The sequence below is a fragment of the Cygnus olor genome, chromosome 1, assembly GCF_009769625.2.
Source record: "Cygnus olor isolate bCygOlo1 chromosome 1, bCygOlo1.pri.v2, whole genome shotgun sequence".
NCBI lineage: Eukaryota > Metazoa > Chordata > Aves > Anseriformes > Anatidae > Cygnus > Cygnus olor.
In genome coordinates, this window is record NC_049169.1 from 147239243 (window position 1) to 147256580 (window position 17338).

The 17338-nt window shown below is 41.6% G+C and overlaps 1 protein-coding gene across 6 annotated transcripts in view; it reads left to right on the plus strand.

Moving 5' to 3' along the window:
• The window catches only part of NAXD (NAD(P)HX dehydratase), a 49326-nt gene extending 31988 nt beyond the window's left edge, over window positions 1-17338 (plus strand). For all 6 annotated transcript variants that reach the window (XM_040537035.1, XM_040537020.1, XM_040537007.1 and 3 more), the window contains 5 exons: window positions 3511-3561; window positions 3642-3746; window positions 4109-4229; window positions 14051-14171; window positions 16932-17338. In XM_040537035.1, coding sequence (XP_040392969.1) covers window positions 3511-3561; window positions 3642-3746; window positions 4109-4229; window positions 14051-14171; window positions 16932-17082 — 549 coding nt within the window. In that variant the 3' untranslated portion in view covers window positions 17083-17338. The remainder of the gene's footprint in view (window positions 1-3510; window positions 3562-3641; window positions 3747-4108; window positions 4230-14050; window positions 14172-16931) is intronic.

Genomic DNA, 17338 nt, shown 5'->3' on the forward strand with positions numbered 1-17338 from the left:
TTCTCTTCTATATCCTTTTGCATACAAGTAATTGTTACATGGGATAAAAGTGAACAGATGGCTCCTGCTCATACAAAGAGTCCCATTAGAAACCATTAAACACATTTTGGTGCGAAAGTAGTTAGTCTGAGCTGTATTAATTATACAATTAGCAGAGAAGATTTTTCTGTATGCCGCAAGTATTAACACGGGAAAGTCCGTGCCAAATATGAAGAGGCAGATTTGGCTGAAAATTCATGGTGCTTCCATAAATAAAATACCCCGCATAGAGGAGGATGTAACCGTCACTGCTCTATACCCCTCTTACTCAAATAATTATTGTATGCGGTATTTGCAGTAATAGAGTGTTTAAAAGCAGGGTTTGTCTCACCTAATTCTTGATGTCTAGAAACAGAGCATTGTTTTCTCTCCCCTCTCTGTGGTAACTGAGGAGGGACAGGTATGTTTGCCGGCGATGCATCCCGCCCTGAATGCAGTGTCTAAGCCGATGGCACTCTCACGGTGAGCCATTTCACCCCTAAATGGCAGCAGGTGAGGTGAGTCCTGTCCCCAGTCACAGGAAGCAGAGGTTCTCCAATGAATGCTGTGTCCTTCAAAAGGTGGTTGTCTTATGGGGGCTTTCTTATCTCTGTTTTTACGGTTACCACGTTACTCCTCTCCCCAGAGCTTTGTCTCTGAGGTTCCTTGTCTGTCTCCAAGCAGCTTCTGTCTGGGTTTAAGGAACAGGAGGAAGGGAGAATAATTACTTTTGGATTTGTGTTTTTGGAATAAAAAATGAGCTTTCTAAACAAGGCAAAGAACTTTGTATCCCCTGATTATTTGTTTTATAAGGAGAGAAAGAGAAAGCAAAGATCGCTTCAGTAAGTTAGATTAGAAATTGATACCTCAGAGACTCAGTACACAACAAAAGTTGCTTGGCCGGTAGATTTTTCTTAACTACATCTGAGTAGAGGTCAGATGTCTCTCGTAGATCGTGGAGGGCATGTTAGAGAAGTGGGAGCTCAAAACATTATTAGGAAGAAATGCCTTATTTCTCCAGAATGTACCAGTGACCTCACCTTCCAGAAGCAATTTACCTGTACGTATACTTCTGTGCTTTGTGGCTTCCACTTTTTTTTATTATTATTATTAAGCATACAATCTTTAGGTAAACAGTGGATCTTCAGAATTCATTGATTTAGCCTATTGTTAGATATGTAGAGAAATTCTAACCACTAGGCAAAATGGCAGTAGTGAGAAAACATGAAAAGGGGCCAGATGATAACAGCAACAGCCAGACCTTAACTGTTTCAGAAACAGAAAACATTTGGCCAAATTAATTCACTGGATTGATCATAATGAAGTTAGGAGAGTCGTTTGGATGGATATTGACTTCTGAGATCTGTGTCTTGCATCAGGCTTCATTAGGGGAAATCTTTTTTGGTTTTAAAAAACAAACCGTCATGGAAAATTGGCGTACTAAAACCGACATAGTGGAATAAACTGAGGATTCATATTAATTGGAAATGGGACAGCAATCATTTAAGTGTACTGGAAGGGTTTGGGGAAGCTGCCAATGAGCAAAAATATTCTGTCTAATTAAAACTGGTTATAAAATAAGGTTGCAGTGAATGGTATTTGTGTTGTCAAAAATTCTGGGGGCTGATCTGAAAGCTTTCTTACATAGTGTCTTGCTAACCTCTGGGGTTCAATGCGGTCTGATATCTAATCAGAATAGCCTAGTACAGTTCAAAAGTAATTGGACTTTTAGATGTATAACATTCATTTATGCAGAAAAAAAAACAGGGTGCCATATCCACAGCAGTATTTTATTATAACCAAGCGAGTCAAATTAAATGTAACTTAATGAACACAGTAGGGGCAAAGCGGTACAGTTTCTGTGAAGGAAAACTGAGCTGTGCACATCTGTGCTGATTAATATTAACGAATAAAGAAATGACTCCATCTCATGAATTTCTTAAAATCTTTGAAAGAAAGGCTAGCTAGTTTTCAATATGCCACAACTAATTCTAGGTATGTTCTAAGATTCCTTCCTTGCACAGCTGTTAAATATACTTATTTGTAAATTTGAATAATTTAGTAGTAGTTGAATGGTATGAGTTGTGTAAAACTTGTTATTGCTTCAAAATTATTTAAGTAGCTGAATATAAATGAAGACTTGTGGTATTTCCCTGGAACCCCAAGAAGGATGGTGGGCTGTGAAACAGCCCAAGCTGAGACCTGTGCAAGGGTGTGCATGTAATGGAAAGGTTTATATTCTGTAGTGGCTTCCAATTTAGCTGAAGCTGTGTTTTGAGAGATGTCCTCAGGCTTGTTGCGGTGGGTAGTGTTTCAGTCTCACACTTACGACGTGAAAACAGTGCCTAAGCAAACAAAAGTAATGTTGGGTTAAAGCATGCTGCTCGATTCTGGTCATCCATTTAAAAACAGAAGGGAAACATTTCTACTGAAACTGGAAAAAAAAAGTCATGTAGGAGTGAGGATGTGTAGATTCCATAGTTAATAATTTACAGGAAGCAACGTGGGCTGTGTTTTTGACCACAATACAAGAACAGAGGTACATTCAATACCTTGTAAGTTAATTAAATGCTTCTTCCTTACTCCTTACCTAATTTCTTGATAACCTGTGGAGCTCGGTGCCATATGGTAGCTGATCTGAAAAGCCTAATAATGTACAAAAACTATCAGACTTCTGGGTGGATACCACTCTCTCTTATCTTATATAAGAAAGAGATAAGCTCTCCAGCTTCAACAACAGAAGTTAGTAATGACCAACATTATAAAAGCTTGATTATCGCTCATTGCTCATTAAAAAAGCTTGAGTATCAGTTGTTGGTTGCCACTGCTCTGTTAGGAGAGAAAACAAGGGCAGGCAGTCTGCTGGTACATATTGCTTGCTGAGAAACAGTTTTGCAAACAGTCTTTTCTCTTGACCTTTTTGCTTTTGTTTTGAAGGCATAAATCCTCTGGGGTCATGAGTGGAATGACACGTATTATGTACTGTTTGTCTCAGGGTGTTTGTTGTATAGGAACTTGAGTACTGCAATGAGGGCATCATCAGAAAGACAGCTAAGATTAGTACTATAGTTATGGGTAGAATTTTATCATGACATTGTTTATTTGGACTTTTTCTTTTAATTTGGAAATATATGTTTGCTGTGTATGACTTCAGTTAGCATATAGCCTTTTAGATCAGGGAGAGTGAGTTGGATTGTTTTTTGTTTGTTTGCTTGTCAACACCGGGGTGTCAGTTGTAGAAACCCTGTTGTCACTGCTTCAAACTGGGAGAGAGCAAAGCAGCTGTAAATCACCAGTTGATACGAAAATGTCTTCTCTTACTTTGAAGAGCATAACAGAATTTTTTATTTCACTCTGAAAAAGCAACTTATATGACAAGATTTACTGTACAGCACCTACCTTTTAGACAGGAAGAAAATGCAGCATTTGTTTTGGATGTTACAAGCTTTAAATTAGCAAGCTTCTTAAAGTTATCTACATTTTTTCTTGCAGGGTATTATAGAAAAATCGAAACTCAAAGGAATTCCTATTATTATTGATGCTGTAAGTATATTTTTGATTCATTCTGTGGCTTGACGTTTAAGAATCTATTGTGAAGGTGTTCTTCTTACTGTTTTTTGCAGGATGGACTGTGGCTTATTTCCCAGCAGCCTTCTATTATTCAAGGCTACCAGCGAGCTATTCTTACTCCAAACTATATGGAGTTTAGTAGACTATATGAAGCTATGGTGAGCTATTTTCCTTTTTTCAATTAAAGTATGTGCAAGTTTAGCCTTGTAGTCTTTATATAGATGAACACGTTATTACTGGACTAAACATTACGTGCTGTTTCATATATGCAAGATGAGCATTGTCTGGGTTTTTATTCCAGGGGATAATTGCCACAACAATGCATTTTCTTAAACAGCTCTTTTTTACAGAAGACCCTTTTTAAGGTATTTTTGGCACTGCAATGGGTATAGAATAAAAATACCTGGGAAGACTGCTGGTGATGCTTTTTCTTTTCCCTACACATGCTGAAGTGACGTGTGTTAGAATTTTTTGTTGTAGTAATAAAATACGTACTGTGTATGGAATTCTTGTGTTGTAGCTTAGAGACCCCGTAGACAGTAGTGATCATCATGGATGTGTATTAAGACTCAGCCAAGCCATGGGGAATTTGACAGTTGTTCAAAAGGGAGAACGAGATCTTATTTCAGATGGAGATAAAGGTAAGTGAAACCTTTTGCTTTTAGCAATGTGATTTTTTTGTTTGTTTTCAGACATAGTCCAGTGGTTGGATTGTATAGTAACCGCTTGACTGTTCCCCTGATGATCGAAGGGGAGGGAAGGCTGTCTAAAAACCATAAAATATCAACCTTTCGATGCTTTATGTAAGTTGATGTTTTAAAAGAGTGCAACTTACTTGCTGAAAAAGTTAATGATTTTATTTCTCATTTAAATGGCTGTAATAATGTTTTACTCTAAACACGTATTGAGAAACTCATTTTTTATACTGTTTAAAAATCCTTAGCTGAGATGGTCTAAGTGCAGATGTCACTGCTAAACTAATGAAGAATAATGGTGGTGTTTCACCATGTATTGGTGCGTCTGAAAAATGAAGATTTCCTGAGATTCGTGGACCGCTTATTGTCCACCATGGGGTTGTAGATTCGTGTGTGTATATATATGACTCTCATGTTAGCCCTGACAATTTTTTTTAATTTAGCTCTAGATTGCCATTACAACTTTTTTAAACAGTCACTTACTAATATGGTTAAAGTATACTTAATGAAATTCGCTGCCTATCTGATGCTAAGATCGTTTGCTGCGATAAGTATAAAATTAATTCACGAGCGCCTTCATCCCATTTCGACTACATGGCATTACTTCACATACATAACAAGCAGCAGCTCTGCCTCTAATTACTTGAAATGCTAATCTCTGATAAATGTTTATGCGTTTTCAGAATCTTTTTGTATTTACAGTCAATTTTTCATTACTTGGAGCCATGGGAGTCATTTATAAGAGAAAAATACATGTAATATGACAACTGGTTTGTGCAGAGCCACTTCCAGGTACCCCCCCGTTAGTACAGACACTGTAGCAGACTGTGAAGCAAGCTGGGACTGGAAATGATGTAGTTACGCCTATGTGGTGAAGGGCTTTGATGGGTCACGCAGTACCCAAGTAACCCTGCGTCAAGTCTGCTGTCGTGTTTGCACCAATGGCAGGCTTGATTTGTAACCTTGGACATCAGTCCAAGGGAGAATGAACTCTGCCAGAGGAGAAAATATCCTAGCTCCAGTTTCTGTCAGCTAGAGAGCTTTAGAGCACTGTAGCATCTCTTCTTGCTGTGTTTTTGTGTCAACCGTGTTATTTTTATGCAGGTTTGTTGCTTTTGTAATGAATGTCAGGAAAATTGGTGACACCTTAGACTGAGCACATTTCCTAGTACATCTCTGTTCTTTTGAGTTGTTATTCTTGAGATAAGTGTACCCCCACTGCTTGCAGGAGAAAGGAGACAGTATCCATTGTCTCTTGTCACGCAGGATTCAAAAAGGGGAAGCATCTGAAAGTCTTTGCAATTTCAATTTTGAACGGTCAGGCGTGGCACAAATCTGGTGTATGGTGTGCTTTTGGGGCTTTTCGTTGTTCCCCCTTCCCTCCTCCCCTTTGTCTTGTGTACTGATTTTTTTTCTCTCTTAGTTACGTGGCTTTTTATTTGAAATAAAAAACAATTTTGTGGCTTTATAGCAATTGTTTGATATAGCTATAGGCTGTTTTGTGTTCTTACATTGGCTCTGTGATTGATGCCTTCTCTCTCCTGGATTACAGACGTTACAGGTAGCATTACTGAGCAATAAGAAAGCAGTTGTCAGGTTTAATGCATGTTACAGAGTCGACTACAAACACTGTTTTTAGGGTTTGTGCTGCTTGTAAGAAAGTTCCTGAGAATTTTGCAGAAATTAAAGACGTCAGCTTCCTTTTAAGAAGAATGTTCTTTGGGTCTGGGAGTTACTGTTGGTCAATTTTTGAAAGGCTCCTCAAATGCAAAATTGCACTGAGAAAGGAGATCCTACCGTCTGCTCTGGGCTGCAACGCAGAACATGTTGTCGTGCCACTGACCTTGAATTCTCTCCCAGGTTTTCCGCTCTTAACTTCTGCTTTTTTTCATCTGTCTGTTCTTTTGATCTGATGTCATTTTTTTTCAGCTGAGACAACACACGTGATGATTCCAGTGTGAGGGAAATCCAGATCATTGGATCAGGCCAATGTCCTCTGAGCACAATGAAATATTACGAAAAGATCTGTGTACTCCTCTTGCCTTTTATTTTTCATATCGTCACCTGTCTATCGTGCTTAAGCCTTACCTATTTTCAGGCATTTCTTGTTTGAGCTCATGTGCTTAGCACGCTGATACTCCAGTTTCCAGACGTCACTTCTAAACTGTCTCCTTCGAGCATATAATGCATGCATACTTTCTGAAAAATTAAGTCTCAATGCTCTCCAGAAAAAGCAAAAATTGCAAACCCAGCTATGTAGCTTTGGTGTGCAGTGCTTGGCTGTTGTGGAAAGAAAACTTTCTGAGGATGTAGGGTTTTGTGGCAGGAAAAACCGTGTCTTGGTGAATAGCTTTTAGCTTCGAGTGATTGTAGTGGCAATTGTCACAATACTTTTGTTCATGTGTCTGTAGGAAATTGAGTGAGTAGGTTTACTTTTGTTAGTTTAAGACCAGAAAGGTTATCAAGTGATTTGACAGTGAGTTGGAAGTAAAGGTGTTGGTGAAGGATTACTGTTGGCAAACAACTCTAATCTGAGCGGACTGGCACAATAAACTCTGATTGGAAGCTGAGGTATTAACAATTCAGATCACAAGTAAGGCATATTTTATAAAGAGTCAAAGAAATTAGCCTGAGAATAGCATAACTAGAACCTTGATAGATTCCCAGACTGTAAAAAAAAAAAAACTGGACATTTTTGAGTTTTTTGTTTTTTTTTACAGATCACATTTTTTACAGACCACATCCAAGTGGTTCCTTGTGGCCTTAAAATCAGAACTGAATCACATACATAGCCTGTGTGAAATCAGTAACAACCCTCCACTACAAATGAGGCCTCTCTAAAATGTCTCAGTTTCAGTAACGAGCTGCCAACTGCCCTGTAAACGTCATCAGCAAGATTTTAAATTAAGTTTTATATACTCTTTTTCTCTTTCCTTTTGCAATTTCACATTATAGCTTGGTCTACACTTGTTGATTCCCTGCTCTACAAAGATGAGCTTCACCATGCTCTTGGTAGGTGATATCAGTGCCATCACTGACCAGGGTAGGAATGAGTACTCAGCCTATGGGTAAAAGGTAAGTCAGCTTTTATTCACTACGGCACAGCTCTCTAAGGTTTTCTTTTTATTATTCATCGGAGAACTGGTCAATAATAAAGCGTGGTTATACCAGTCATAGTTCCTAGCATGTTTAAAATTTGGTTAGGTCCTTGAATTAGATCATTTGTTTTATTGGTTGTTTTCTCTTTTTTTTATTTATTTTTAATGTCACAATGAGTTTTCCCTGTACTTTCCCCAGCACCTGTGTTTGTCCTCTCTGCCCTTCCGAAAGGCAGACCTCATGGGTAACCAGCCAGTTGCTGCCTCTGACTACTTTTACCTGGAGCCAGTAGCCAAACAGTGTTTCCCTCTGCAGCTATGGTCAAGAGAAGCAAAGAAGCATGTGAGAGGGAGTATCGAGTACTGAGTATGGGGTAAAAAGCCATCTGTTGCACTAAATCCCCAAGCAGTACTTAAAATTTCTGCTGTTAATCTGCCATACAGCTGGAAAGAAAGCCGTTCAGTGCGTCAGTCCCTGGCTCCCTTAGCTAAAGCTCTTACAGTGTCCAGCTGCCCAGCAGATTCTGCCTAGATTTTAACCGGGAGGCAGTACCTTGAACTCCACTCCTGCTTCTGCAGACTGAACAAAACAAGGAGGTCTTGGTGCCTGTCCACTGTCCCACCCTGTTTGCCACTGCATGTGCAGCCCAGCCTGTTGCCTCCCTGGCAGTACTCGTCTGTTATCACATCCGTCCCCTGGCTCCTGCACCTATCCAAGGAAAGTAATACGAAATTCAGATTGTTTTCTTTCAACTTAATTTGCCTGGTGTTTCACACTCAAGGACCTAGCTAAGTTTTAAAGGTGTGATTAGGGAATACAAAAGTATAAGCACCCTTTATATAAAAGCCAACTTACATTTTCCACATCAGTTGAGTGAGGTTTCTCCAGCCCAGGTCATTAATATTGGTTTCCCTGTCTGTATGCAGTCTGGAACATGTTTCTGGGAGTCTCTAGTCTCCAGCTATGTAGCTTTGTGAACTAACTTGCAAAAGGAAAAAGATAAATTTCTTATTAGTATGGTATGTTGGTAAAAGATTTTACTAAAGATCTGGTAATGGTCTAAACGTGAATCTTGCATTTGATGGAACAAAGTGGTTCTTGATAGCTAGCTACATTATGTTGCGTATCACAGAATATGTGGTGGCTTTACTCAGGCAGGCAGTCGAGCTCCACCACAGCCACTCTCACTCCCCCTCCTCAAAGGGAAAGGGGGAGAAGATATGATGGAAAAGGCTCAAGGGGTGAGATAAGGACGGGGAGATCGCTCAACAATTATCATCACGGGCAAAACAGACTCAGCATAGGGAGATTAGAGAAATATATTACCTATCACTAACTAGCTAGAGCACTGAGAAACAACAACAAACTACAAACACCTTCCCCCCATCCACCCTCTTCTATCTCCTGCCCCTGAGCTGCACAGGGGAACGGGGAGTGGGGGCTGCGGTCAGTCCCCAACACTTCATCTCCGACGCTCCTTCACGGTCACTCTCTGCCCCGGCTCCCCGCGGGGTCCCTCCCACGGGATGCCGTCCTTCCTGAACTGATCCTGCGGGGGCTGCCCACAAGCAGCAGCTCTTCAAGAACTGCTCCAACATGGCTCCATACCACGGGGTCCATCCCCCAGGAGCAAACTGCTCCAGCACGGGTCCCCCACGGGCGGCAGCTCCCCCCAGACCCCCTGCTCCTGCGTGGGCTCCTCTCCACAGGCTGCAGCTCTGGCCCGGGGCCTGCTCCTGCGGGGGCTCTCCATGGGCCGCAGCCTCCTCCAGGCCACATCCACCTGCTCCAGCGGGGGCTCCTCCACGGGGGGGCTGCAGCGTGGAGATCTGCTCCATGTGGGACCCATGGGCTGCAGGGGGACAGCCTGCTCCACCAGGGGCCTCTCCACAGGCCGCAGGGGAACTGCTGCTGCGTGCCTGGAGCACCTCCTGCCCTCCTTCTGCTCTCACCTTGGAGGCTGCAGGGCTGGGTCTCACTCCTCTCTCTCCCAGCTGCTGTTGTGTAGTATTTTTTTTTTCCCCTTTCTTAAATCTGCTCTCACAGAGGCACAAACAACATCACTTATTAGTTTGGCTCTGGCCAGCGGCAGGTCCCGTTGGAGCCAGCTGAAACTGGCCCTTATCTAACAGGGGGCAGCTTCTGGATTCTTCTCACAGAGGCTACCCCTTCAGCCCCCCACTACCAAAACCTTGCCACACAAACCCAATACAGCATAGAAAGTAGAAACATGAAACATTCCAGTTAAATGAGATTATTTGTTGTTCTGTGAGGTAGCTGGTGTTAGCTGAGGAGTCATAGGGAAGTCAGAATGGTTGTACCTTTCATTTGCACATCCTTAGTTACTTTAGAATAAGTACAATTCTCTTGCTTTTTAAGAGGAAAGCAAGTGCAGAAAACTTGTTCAGGATGTCTGAAAATCATGAATAAAATTTTAATCTCCAGGCTGTCTTTTGGTCTGCAGCCTCAGTAAATGTGGTGCTTCACATAGACTCTTTAGCGTTCTTTTCATCAGCAGCAATAAGTGTTGAGCCTTAACTAGCTTTTCCATATTTCACAGTCTGTGTTCTAAATAAAAACATCAAAAATTATGTCCCTGTTTTTTTTCCACTACTGTGAATATTGTAAATCAAGAATATTGCAGACATAAGTTACTTTTTACACTGTATGTGAGCCTTCAGTTTTCTAACTGCGACACGTTTAGTAGCTAGTGTTCTAAATAGGGCTGCCCGTACAGAGATGTTTCAAAATTCACGCTTTCCATTTAACTCACAATGCTTGATCTGAGCAAAACTACTGAATTCATTTATTTATTTTTTAACTCAGATGACAGCTATTTTCAGTTACATCACAGGCTGGTTTTTTAATTAAATGTATAATAGCCATAAATTTGTCATGCTTCTGGGGCTTGATCTGCCAGCACAATTTGGGCTGTTAGCTCTTTTGGCTTCAAACTTGCTGGCAGGGGTATAGGTAAGCAAGAGGCAATGATCTGAATGCTTGCCCAAATGCTAGTTTTTATCGTATCTTCAAGGCATGTTGAAAAGGGAGTGATGATAACTTATTTTATGGCCTGAAGTATGTTAGGTATAGAAGCTACTTAATAGCTTGCCCATAGTTACCCACAAAGTTTGGGGCTGAATTTTGAATTTTTTAGTACCTAAAACTCACAAATTTCTACTTTCCAGTATTCTGTCAGTATGACAGCCTTCATTTTTTTGTTTCTGTGGCACTCGTATTTCAGTACAAATTGTTTTAATGGACTTAGGTAAAGCAAGAAATCTGGGTGACTACATGACCAACATGTTGTGTTTGCTGCACACAGCTCTGGCAATATTTATGTGCTGTTTAATCGCTGAGACTACGTTGAAACCGTCGAAATAGGGCTGTGGTTCTGACTTCAGCAGACCTCTCTTGCCATATTTCATTCAGTGATTTCATCAGTGATAACATTTTATTTCAGCTAGCCTTTTGATACTACAGTCTCTGGATGCTCCATGGATAGGTGGTAGGGAGTTGTTGCTTTGTTGCTTGGTTGTGTTTTTTTTCAAGAAGTCGCTTGGCATAAATTGTTCTTCATTAGAAGTCCGCCTATTAATTATACTGAGTTAGTTTTTCAATTTTTCACCCTTTGAAATAATGCCTTCAGATTTGATTGCCAGGACCTATTAAGAAACAAAAGCGGACTCCCTGCCCCAGCAGCCAGTTTGGCATTAGCTGCTTGTTCCTACGTCTAAAGGCCTGTCAGTAGGACTATACGTGAACCTCTCCATTACTTTGATTGGGACTGATGTCAGACTACGTGACCTTAAGTAGCCCTGATTGCTGTCTTTCAGCATTGACATATAGTGGTGATTTCACTCTTTCCAGTGTCCCTGCTGTTCAACATTCGGTTCTCTTGATCTCCTCAGCTCTTCCAGAATTAGGTGAACCTTGCTTTCTAGGCCTTCTCATTTACAGTGTTCATCGCTATCCTCACTGAGCAGTGGGCAGAAAAATCCTTCATCCTCATGTGAATGCATCGCTCTTCATCTCTCCAGGGAAGAGCTATCTGCCTTTCCTACATCATCACAGCATATCCCGTCATGTCCATCTAATAGAGGCCTTGTAAGGCTGCCACTTGTTGTTGCTGCTCGGTGCGACATTCCAGGAGGTCACCCACATGGTTGCTGAAGAAATGCTCAATCCAGTGGGCCATGGACATTTGATCGGGGATGTTGGATCGGTGGTGAGAGTGAGGAAGATAGCGGTTCATTTTTATTGCTCTAGGAGGAGGTTGGGAGAAACATCTCGAAGACTTTGTCCTTTGTGGATTTGGCAGCATGCCAGTCTGTCGTGACGGTAGTGCGGGATTCCTTTTATTTTAAAAGCTCTCGGCAGTGGCGATTGTTCAGAGGACTTTTTCATTCCTTTCCACACTGCCTGTCATTCATCATGCTTTTATTTTGAGATATTTTTTGAGGAACTGAGCCTCTGTGCAAGAACTTGCCAAGCATTATACCTTTCCCCCTCATTCAAGTGAATTTCCTGTAATTCTGCTTCTTTGAAGCTATTGCATGGATTTGTTTTCCAGCATCTCTGTGCGGAGTACAAAGGTCTGCCTTTGTTGCTGCCTGTGAGGTAGTCTGCACATATTTGAGACTTACTTACATAAAAAAAAAGAACACAAACAAAAGACCACTTTTTGTAGCAGGGTATTATAATTGGCCTAGTTTGAGGAGCTCTTACTTTCCTACACAGCTCAAAACTGGCTGGAAGGTTGTGGGGCTACAGAATAGTGGCAGATGGTGACATACAGCTAATAAGCGGGGGCTTGTGCTCGGCTGTCAGTCAGAAGGCCTCAAAGCTTTTGAACAGAGGATTTCCATCCTGCCTCCTGCCAGGAGTTCAAGACCTCAAAGTGAAAATCCTGTGAGATACCATCTTCAAAGTAGCAGAATTAGAGGTAATTTCTCCGAAGCGCTGTATTAAAAAAAAAAAAAAAAAAAAAAAAAAAAGAAATCCACCTAAAAGGGCATACCTTTTTTCAGATACCTAACTCAGAAGTGTATTACACTTGTGAAATTTGACATTAACTACTGTTCACTGAGGAACACAGCCGGAATCTTAATTTGGGACCGGGGGAGGGGAGGGGAGACGAGTGATTGGGAAAATTAACTGCTGGGAACGCTGCAGTGGTGTCTGCTGTGTGCAGGGTGACTAATGAATCTTTGCCCTCCCAGTGGCAGCAGAAATGCACAACTGCCTGGCCTCATGAGCCCAGCAATTACCGCTGGAAGAATTGGTAGGAAATGGAAGTGAAGTGCAATTCTCCGCGGCACTGCGTAACAGAAAGCAGCAATGAGCTATGCAGATGAACTGGAAACAGTTTGCTTGTGTTAAGCAGTTTTTTATGTCTTGCTATTTAAGAAGGCTTACATGCAAGGCCTTCAATTTTTGTACAGACAGATTTTTCCCGTTATCGAAGAGATGTGCTCCCTCTAAAAATATGAATAGTATTCCCTCTAAAATGCCTGGGCTGCTCTCTTCATACGTCTTGGAGAAACCTAGCCCAGGTGACTGCAGGAAACTGAGGTAAAGGCTGTTGTCCCAGCAGTGTCTTGCTTTAAATACTTGCTTGTGTACATAGCTTGCCCAGGAATGCACAATCCATTATGTGCATACTCCTGAGCCCATAGCTCCTGAGTACCTGACTGGAGATCCTAAGGATTGCTATGTGGCCACCACTGATACTATCAGCTCTTCTGTTCTCCTAGGAGAGGAAAAGAAAGTTCTCTTTTTTTCTTTTTCTTTTTCTTTTTTCTCAGCCTAGCAAGGAGAGCTAAGGGCAGATACATACCCACGAGAGAGCTTGGAGAAGGGTAGCAGAGTTGGCGGTGTTCTCTTTTTGTGTGCCTTACGTATCCTTCAGGCTTCTTCCTTGGGCTTGCTGAGAGTGGAGAGCAAGGGAGCTACGTTCAGTGAAACCATTTGCATGTTCTTTGTAGTTAAAGCTCCGCAGAGGTCAGTTTGACAAAGGACCTTTGTACATTTAAAACAGAAATGGAACATCTGATACTCTGACAGAGCCTATCCGCAGTGACGCTGCTGACGGAAACGCATGGGCTCTCAGGATGCTGTTGACTGGCAGAAAAAGAGATCTCTTTTTGGCTGTATTTTTACAAAGCCTAAGGAAAAGGCTGCTTTCGGTAGTTTCTTTCTGATGCGCGTGGAAGAAGGCTTCAGAATGTAGCCCTACTGAGTTCAAAGAGCATTTGCTCTTTGTGAAACCCCTTGCCTTACATTTGTAAACACTGAAGGTCGGAGGCTCTGGAGAGCTGCGACTGTGCAGTGGCTCAGTGGAGGGATGTGGTCCAGCTTGGGTTGTATGCGTATTGTGGCAGCATCAGTAGTGTATGCAAACACGAATCACTGACCAGTGACTGAAAGTTCTGTGCAGGCTGAGATGGAAAACGTAAGGTGCATACGTTGTGTTGTTACTTAGAAAAGACTGAACAGTAATTGGAAAACTATTTTTAAAATGTTAACGCTTTTTTTTTTATGAGTAGTGTATTTCAGCATGTACTGCTGCTTGTGAATTTCTTCTGAGTTTAACCCTCGCAGCTACAGCGTTGTTATTGTGAATAGACGAAAAAGTGCACGACTGTTTTTGGTTTGTTTGTTCACAGTACTGGTATGCAGCCATGAAGGAAGCAGCCGGAGGTGTGGAGGACAGGGAGACCTCCTTTCTGGTTCTCTGGGAGTCTTAGCGCACTGGGCATTTATGGCTGGAGCTGAAAAAACAAATGGGTATGAATATTAATTAATAATTTATTAATTCTTGTTAGTCTGTGTTCGCCTATGGCAGCTGCTGTAGACCTGCCTTAGAACTTTTCAGGTAAAATTGGGACTAAAATATCCGTGTACTTTTAAAAATACAAGTGTGTTGTAATGCAGTCCCCTAGTTACTGTTAGAGTAAGAAAAACTCACATCTGCCGCATTTGAGGCACAAGAGTGTGATCCTGGCTCAATTCCCAAAGACACTTACGTGTGGAATATATGTTTTCAAAACAGTTGAATGCGGGCAAAAAAAAAAGAAGAATAAGTGGTGGTCACTCACAGTAATATTTCTGTAATTCAAAAATAGCTTATTTAGTTTTGTTTTTGTAATTTGGTGAATTACCTTGCATTGTACCTAAGTAATACAGTGGGACAGGTAAGTTGAAACTGGGAAACAAAGTACGATTTCAAAGAGAGTGACCGTCGTAAGGCCAAGTGGCAGACTGGTTTGCTCATACATCAAGCGAACCTGCACCTGCAGCTGACTGCTGGCTCTTTTGTTAAATGGTGTCAATTCCTCTCTGACTAGTTGGTCCATATAGCTATGTAGTCTTTCTGTGAAAGTAGCTTCTTTAAACAAAATTGAAAGGAACCTTAAGACAAGTAGTGAGGGAATAACGGTCTCGTCCCAGTTAGTAATGAGCTATAAACTGTAGACTGTAGTCTGAAGTCATGCTTCAGACTGATTCTTAGTCTAAATAGTCATTTAAAAAAATACCCTTAGTTCGCTCTTATTTTCAATAATTTATTATGCCTGTTAATGTGGAAATTGTTCACTAAGTAACAAGGTTTCTCCATATACCTTTGAAATATGTTGTCTCGTAGTGTGACTGCATGTCCCTCTAGTACAGTAGCAGCAGTAGCAGTATGCCCTTTGGTAGTATATGAGATCACAGACTATATGAGAAGTCAATTTGGAGTGTTCCATTTCTTCTGCTGAAAAAAAATTGATTTTACCATCTCATTGTTTTTCTTGTCCAAAGATTTTCTTTTCAGTGTTTCCTCATATGGCAGTCTGTCGATTTCGAGGTATCTTTTCAATCCTTTTTGAACTCTTTCAGTCTCAGGGGTATTTGTTTTGAGAGAAGATATCCAGGGCTGAACGCAGTTCTGAGCTAAGGCATGTAGCTGACTTCCCTGGTTTTTGTTTGGGCTCTTGGTTTTTGCCGTTTCTGACCCACTCACTGTGGATGAGTTTTGCCTTCTTGGGCTGCCCCACTGAGCGTGGCTGGCTGCAGCGATCATCAGAGCCTTGCTCCAGGTCCCACCTTTCTCTAGTCAGTGTGTTAAATTCCAGATGTAGCAATCCCTGTCCCCATAATATAAATTAAAACTTACCTAAAGCCTGTATATCCCATAGATGCTCCCTTTCTCCTTGTCACCTAGTTCTCTCATAGGTTTTTCAGTTCTTTGTTTCTATATTCCTGTATATTACGCTACTCGCTTTCAGAGATTCTCTTTCTTTTCTAAGTTTGCATTTTGATCACTGTAATTCGTATTCTTTTCCTGTTGGTGTTTATGTTTTTGCTGCCATTTCAGGAGCGAAGAGGTCTGTTGTAATGTTTTAGACACTACATGCAGTCACCTGCAGTTCGGTGCCCATGGGAGTTAACTAGCCTGTCCCTGCGGTACTGGTGGAGCGCTGTACTAGGTCTCCCAGTGAGAATGAGGGACCGACTGAACCAGCCTTTAAAACTCTGAAATCTGACATATCCAGAATGAAAACTGAAACCAGGATTCTTTGTGTATCTGAAGTTGCAGCTGTCACTAAAAGAGTAACTTCAGTTTACTTAATTAGAAGCGTGAGTTCATTTTTGCATGGCGCACAACAGATCAGTATTAAATGTTGGAGAAATCAGCAAACACAGCCTGTGTTCTCCAGGCTCTCCTGATTTGGGCCCCTGAGGGTCTTCCAGGCAGCTCACTCAGAAACTCCACCATTTTATAGGTGAAGGAAACGCGGGAGTGATTCTTCACAAAACACGTAGCCCAGAAGTCAGCAGGTTCTCAGTGACTTACGGACAGCTTTTTCCAAGCTCCGGGCTGAGCTTTTTGAGGGTTTTAACCAGTCAACAACTGGTGCCTAGGGCTGGCTGCTAAATTATTCTGCTGTTTTCGTCTGCTCCGGGACCGCAAAGGCAGCAGAAGTGGCTCCTGCGGCCCAGCCTGGGAGAAGGTGCTTTGGAGGTGCCAGGTCCATGCTGCTTCTCCAGGGGAGGTTCGGTGCCTGAGTAGTGTGGACAGGGACGTGCTGTCAGGCAGCTCATAAACGTAGAAAGCATTAAGAGAGTGTGCCTTAATTTCTGGTGTGGCCCACAGCTGTCCCTGTGCTCCTTGAAAGCTGATTTAATGAAATGTAATGGCTCCTGGGGCAGTCGGTGAGGTGTTTATACATAGCTGAGTCTGTGAGGGACCACCTGGTTGTCCATGGAACACCTTCTAACCCGCTTCCTGAGCAAGTGTGTTTTCCTTTTGCATCCTTCGGCGTTGGTGTTGTTTCTTACTCAGTCGTGCTGAGCCATGGGAAGAGCAGTGTGAGTTCAAAAATACTCGGCCAACAATGCCCTGCAATACAAGAGTTTAAGAAATGCAAGTGTTTGTCCTTCCCAGCGGTGCTGACAAACATTTATGGGTACAAAGATTACGTCTGCCACCTTATGAATTACACAAAACTGCTTTAGAAAAGCAATGTTCAGATATTGTTTGTAATTTTATTTTTTTCCTTTTAGTCAAAATCCCTTCCTGGTGGCTGCGTTTGGAGCTTGCTCTCTTACGAGGCAGTGTAACAACCAAGCCTTTCAAAAATTCGGACGTTCAATGACTGCCTCTGACATGGTTTCAGAAGTTGGAACAGCTTTTAACAAACTTTTTGAAACCTGAAGCCAAAGCAGCGCAGAAGAAAAGGAAGAACAATGACTGCAAGAGTAATTGCATTTACAGTAGAATTTAAATAAGTAATGCACCCTTTCAAGTGCTGTAGCAGCATTGGTATGCTAGGTAGATTTTTTTTTTATTTTTAAGAATAGAAAAATATGATTAATGTAGATATTTTCTAAGAGTTTGGAATACAAAAATGTTTTGGCTGAAATAAGCTGTAGTTGCAGATCTGTTATAATATAATAAAACTAAACTGAAA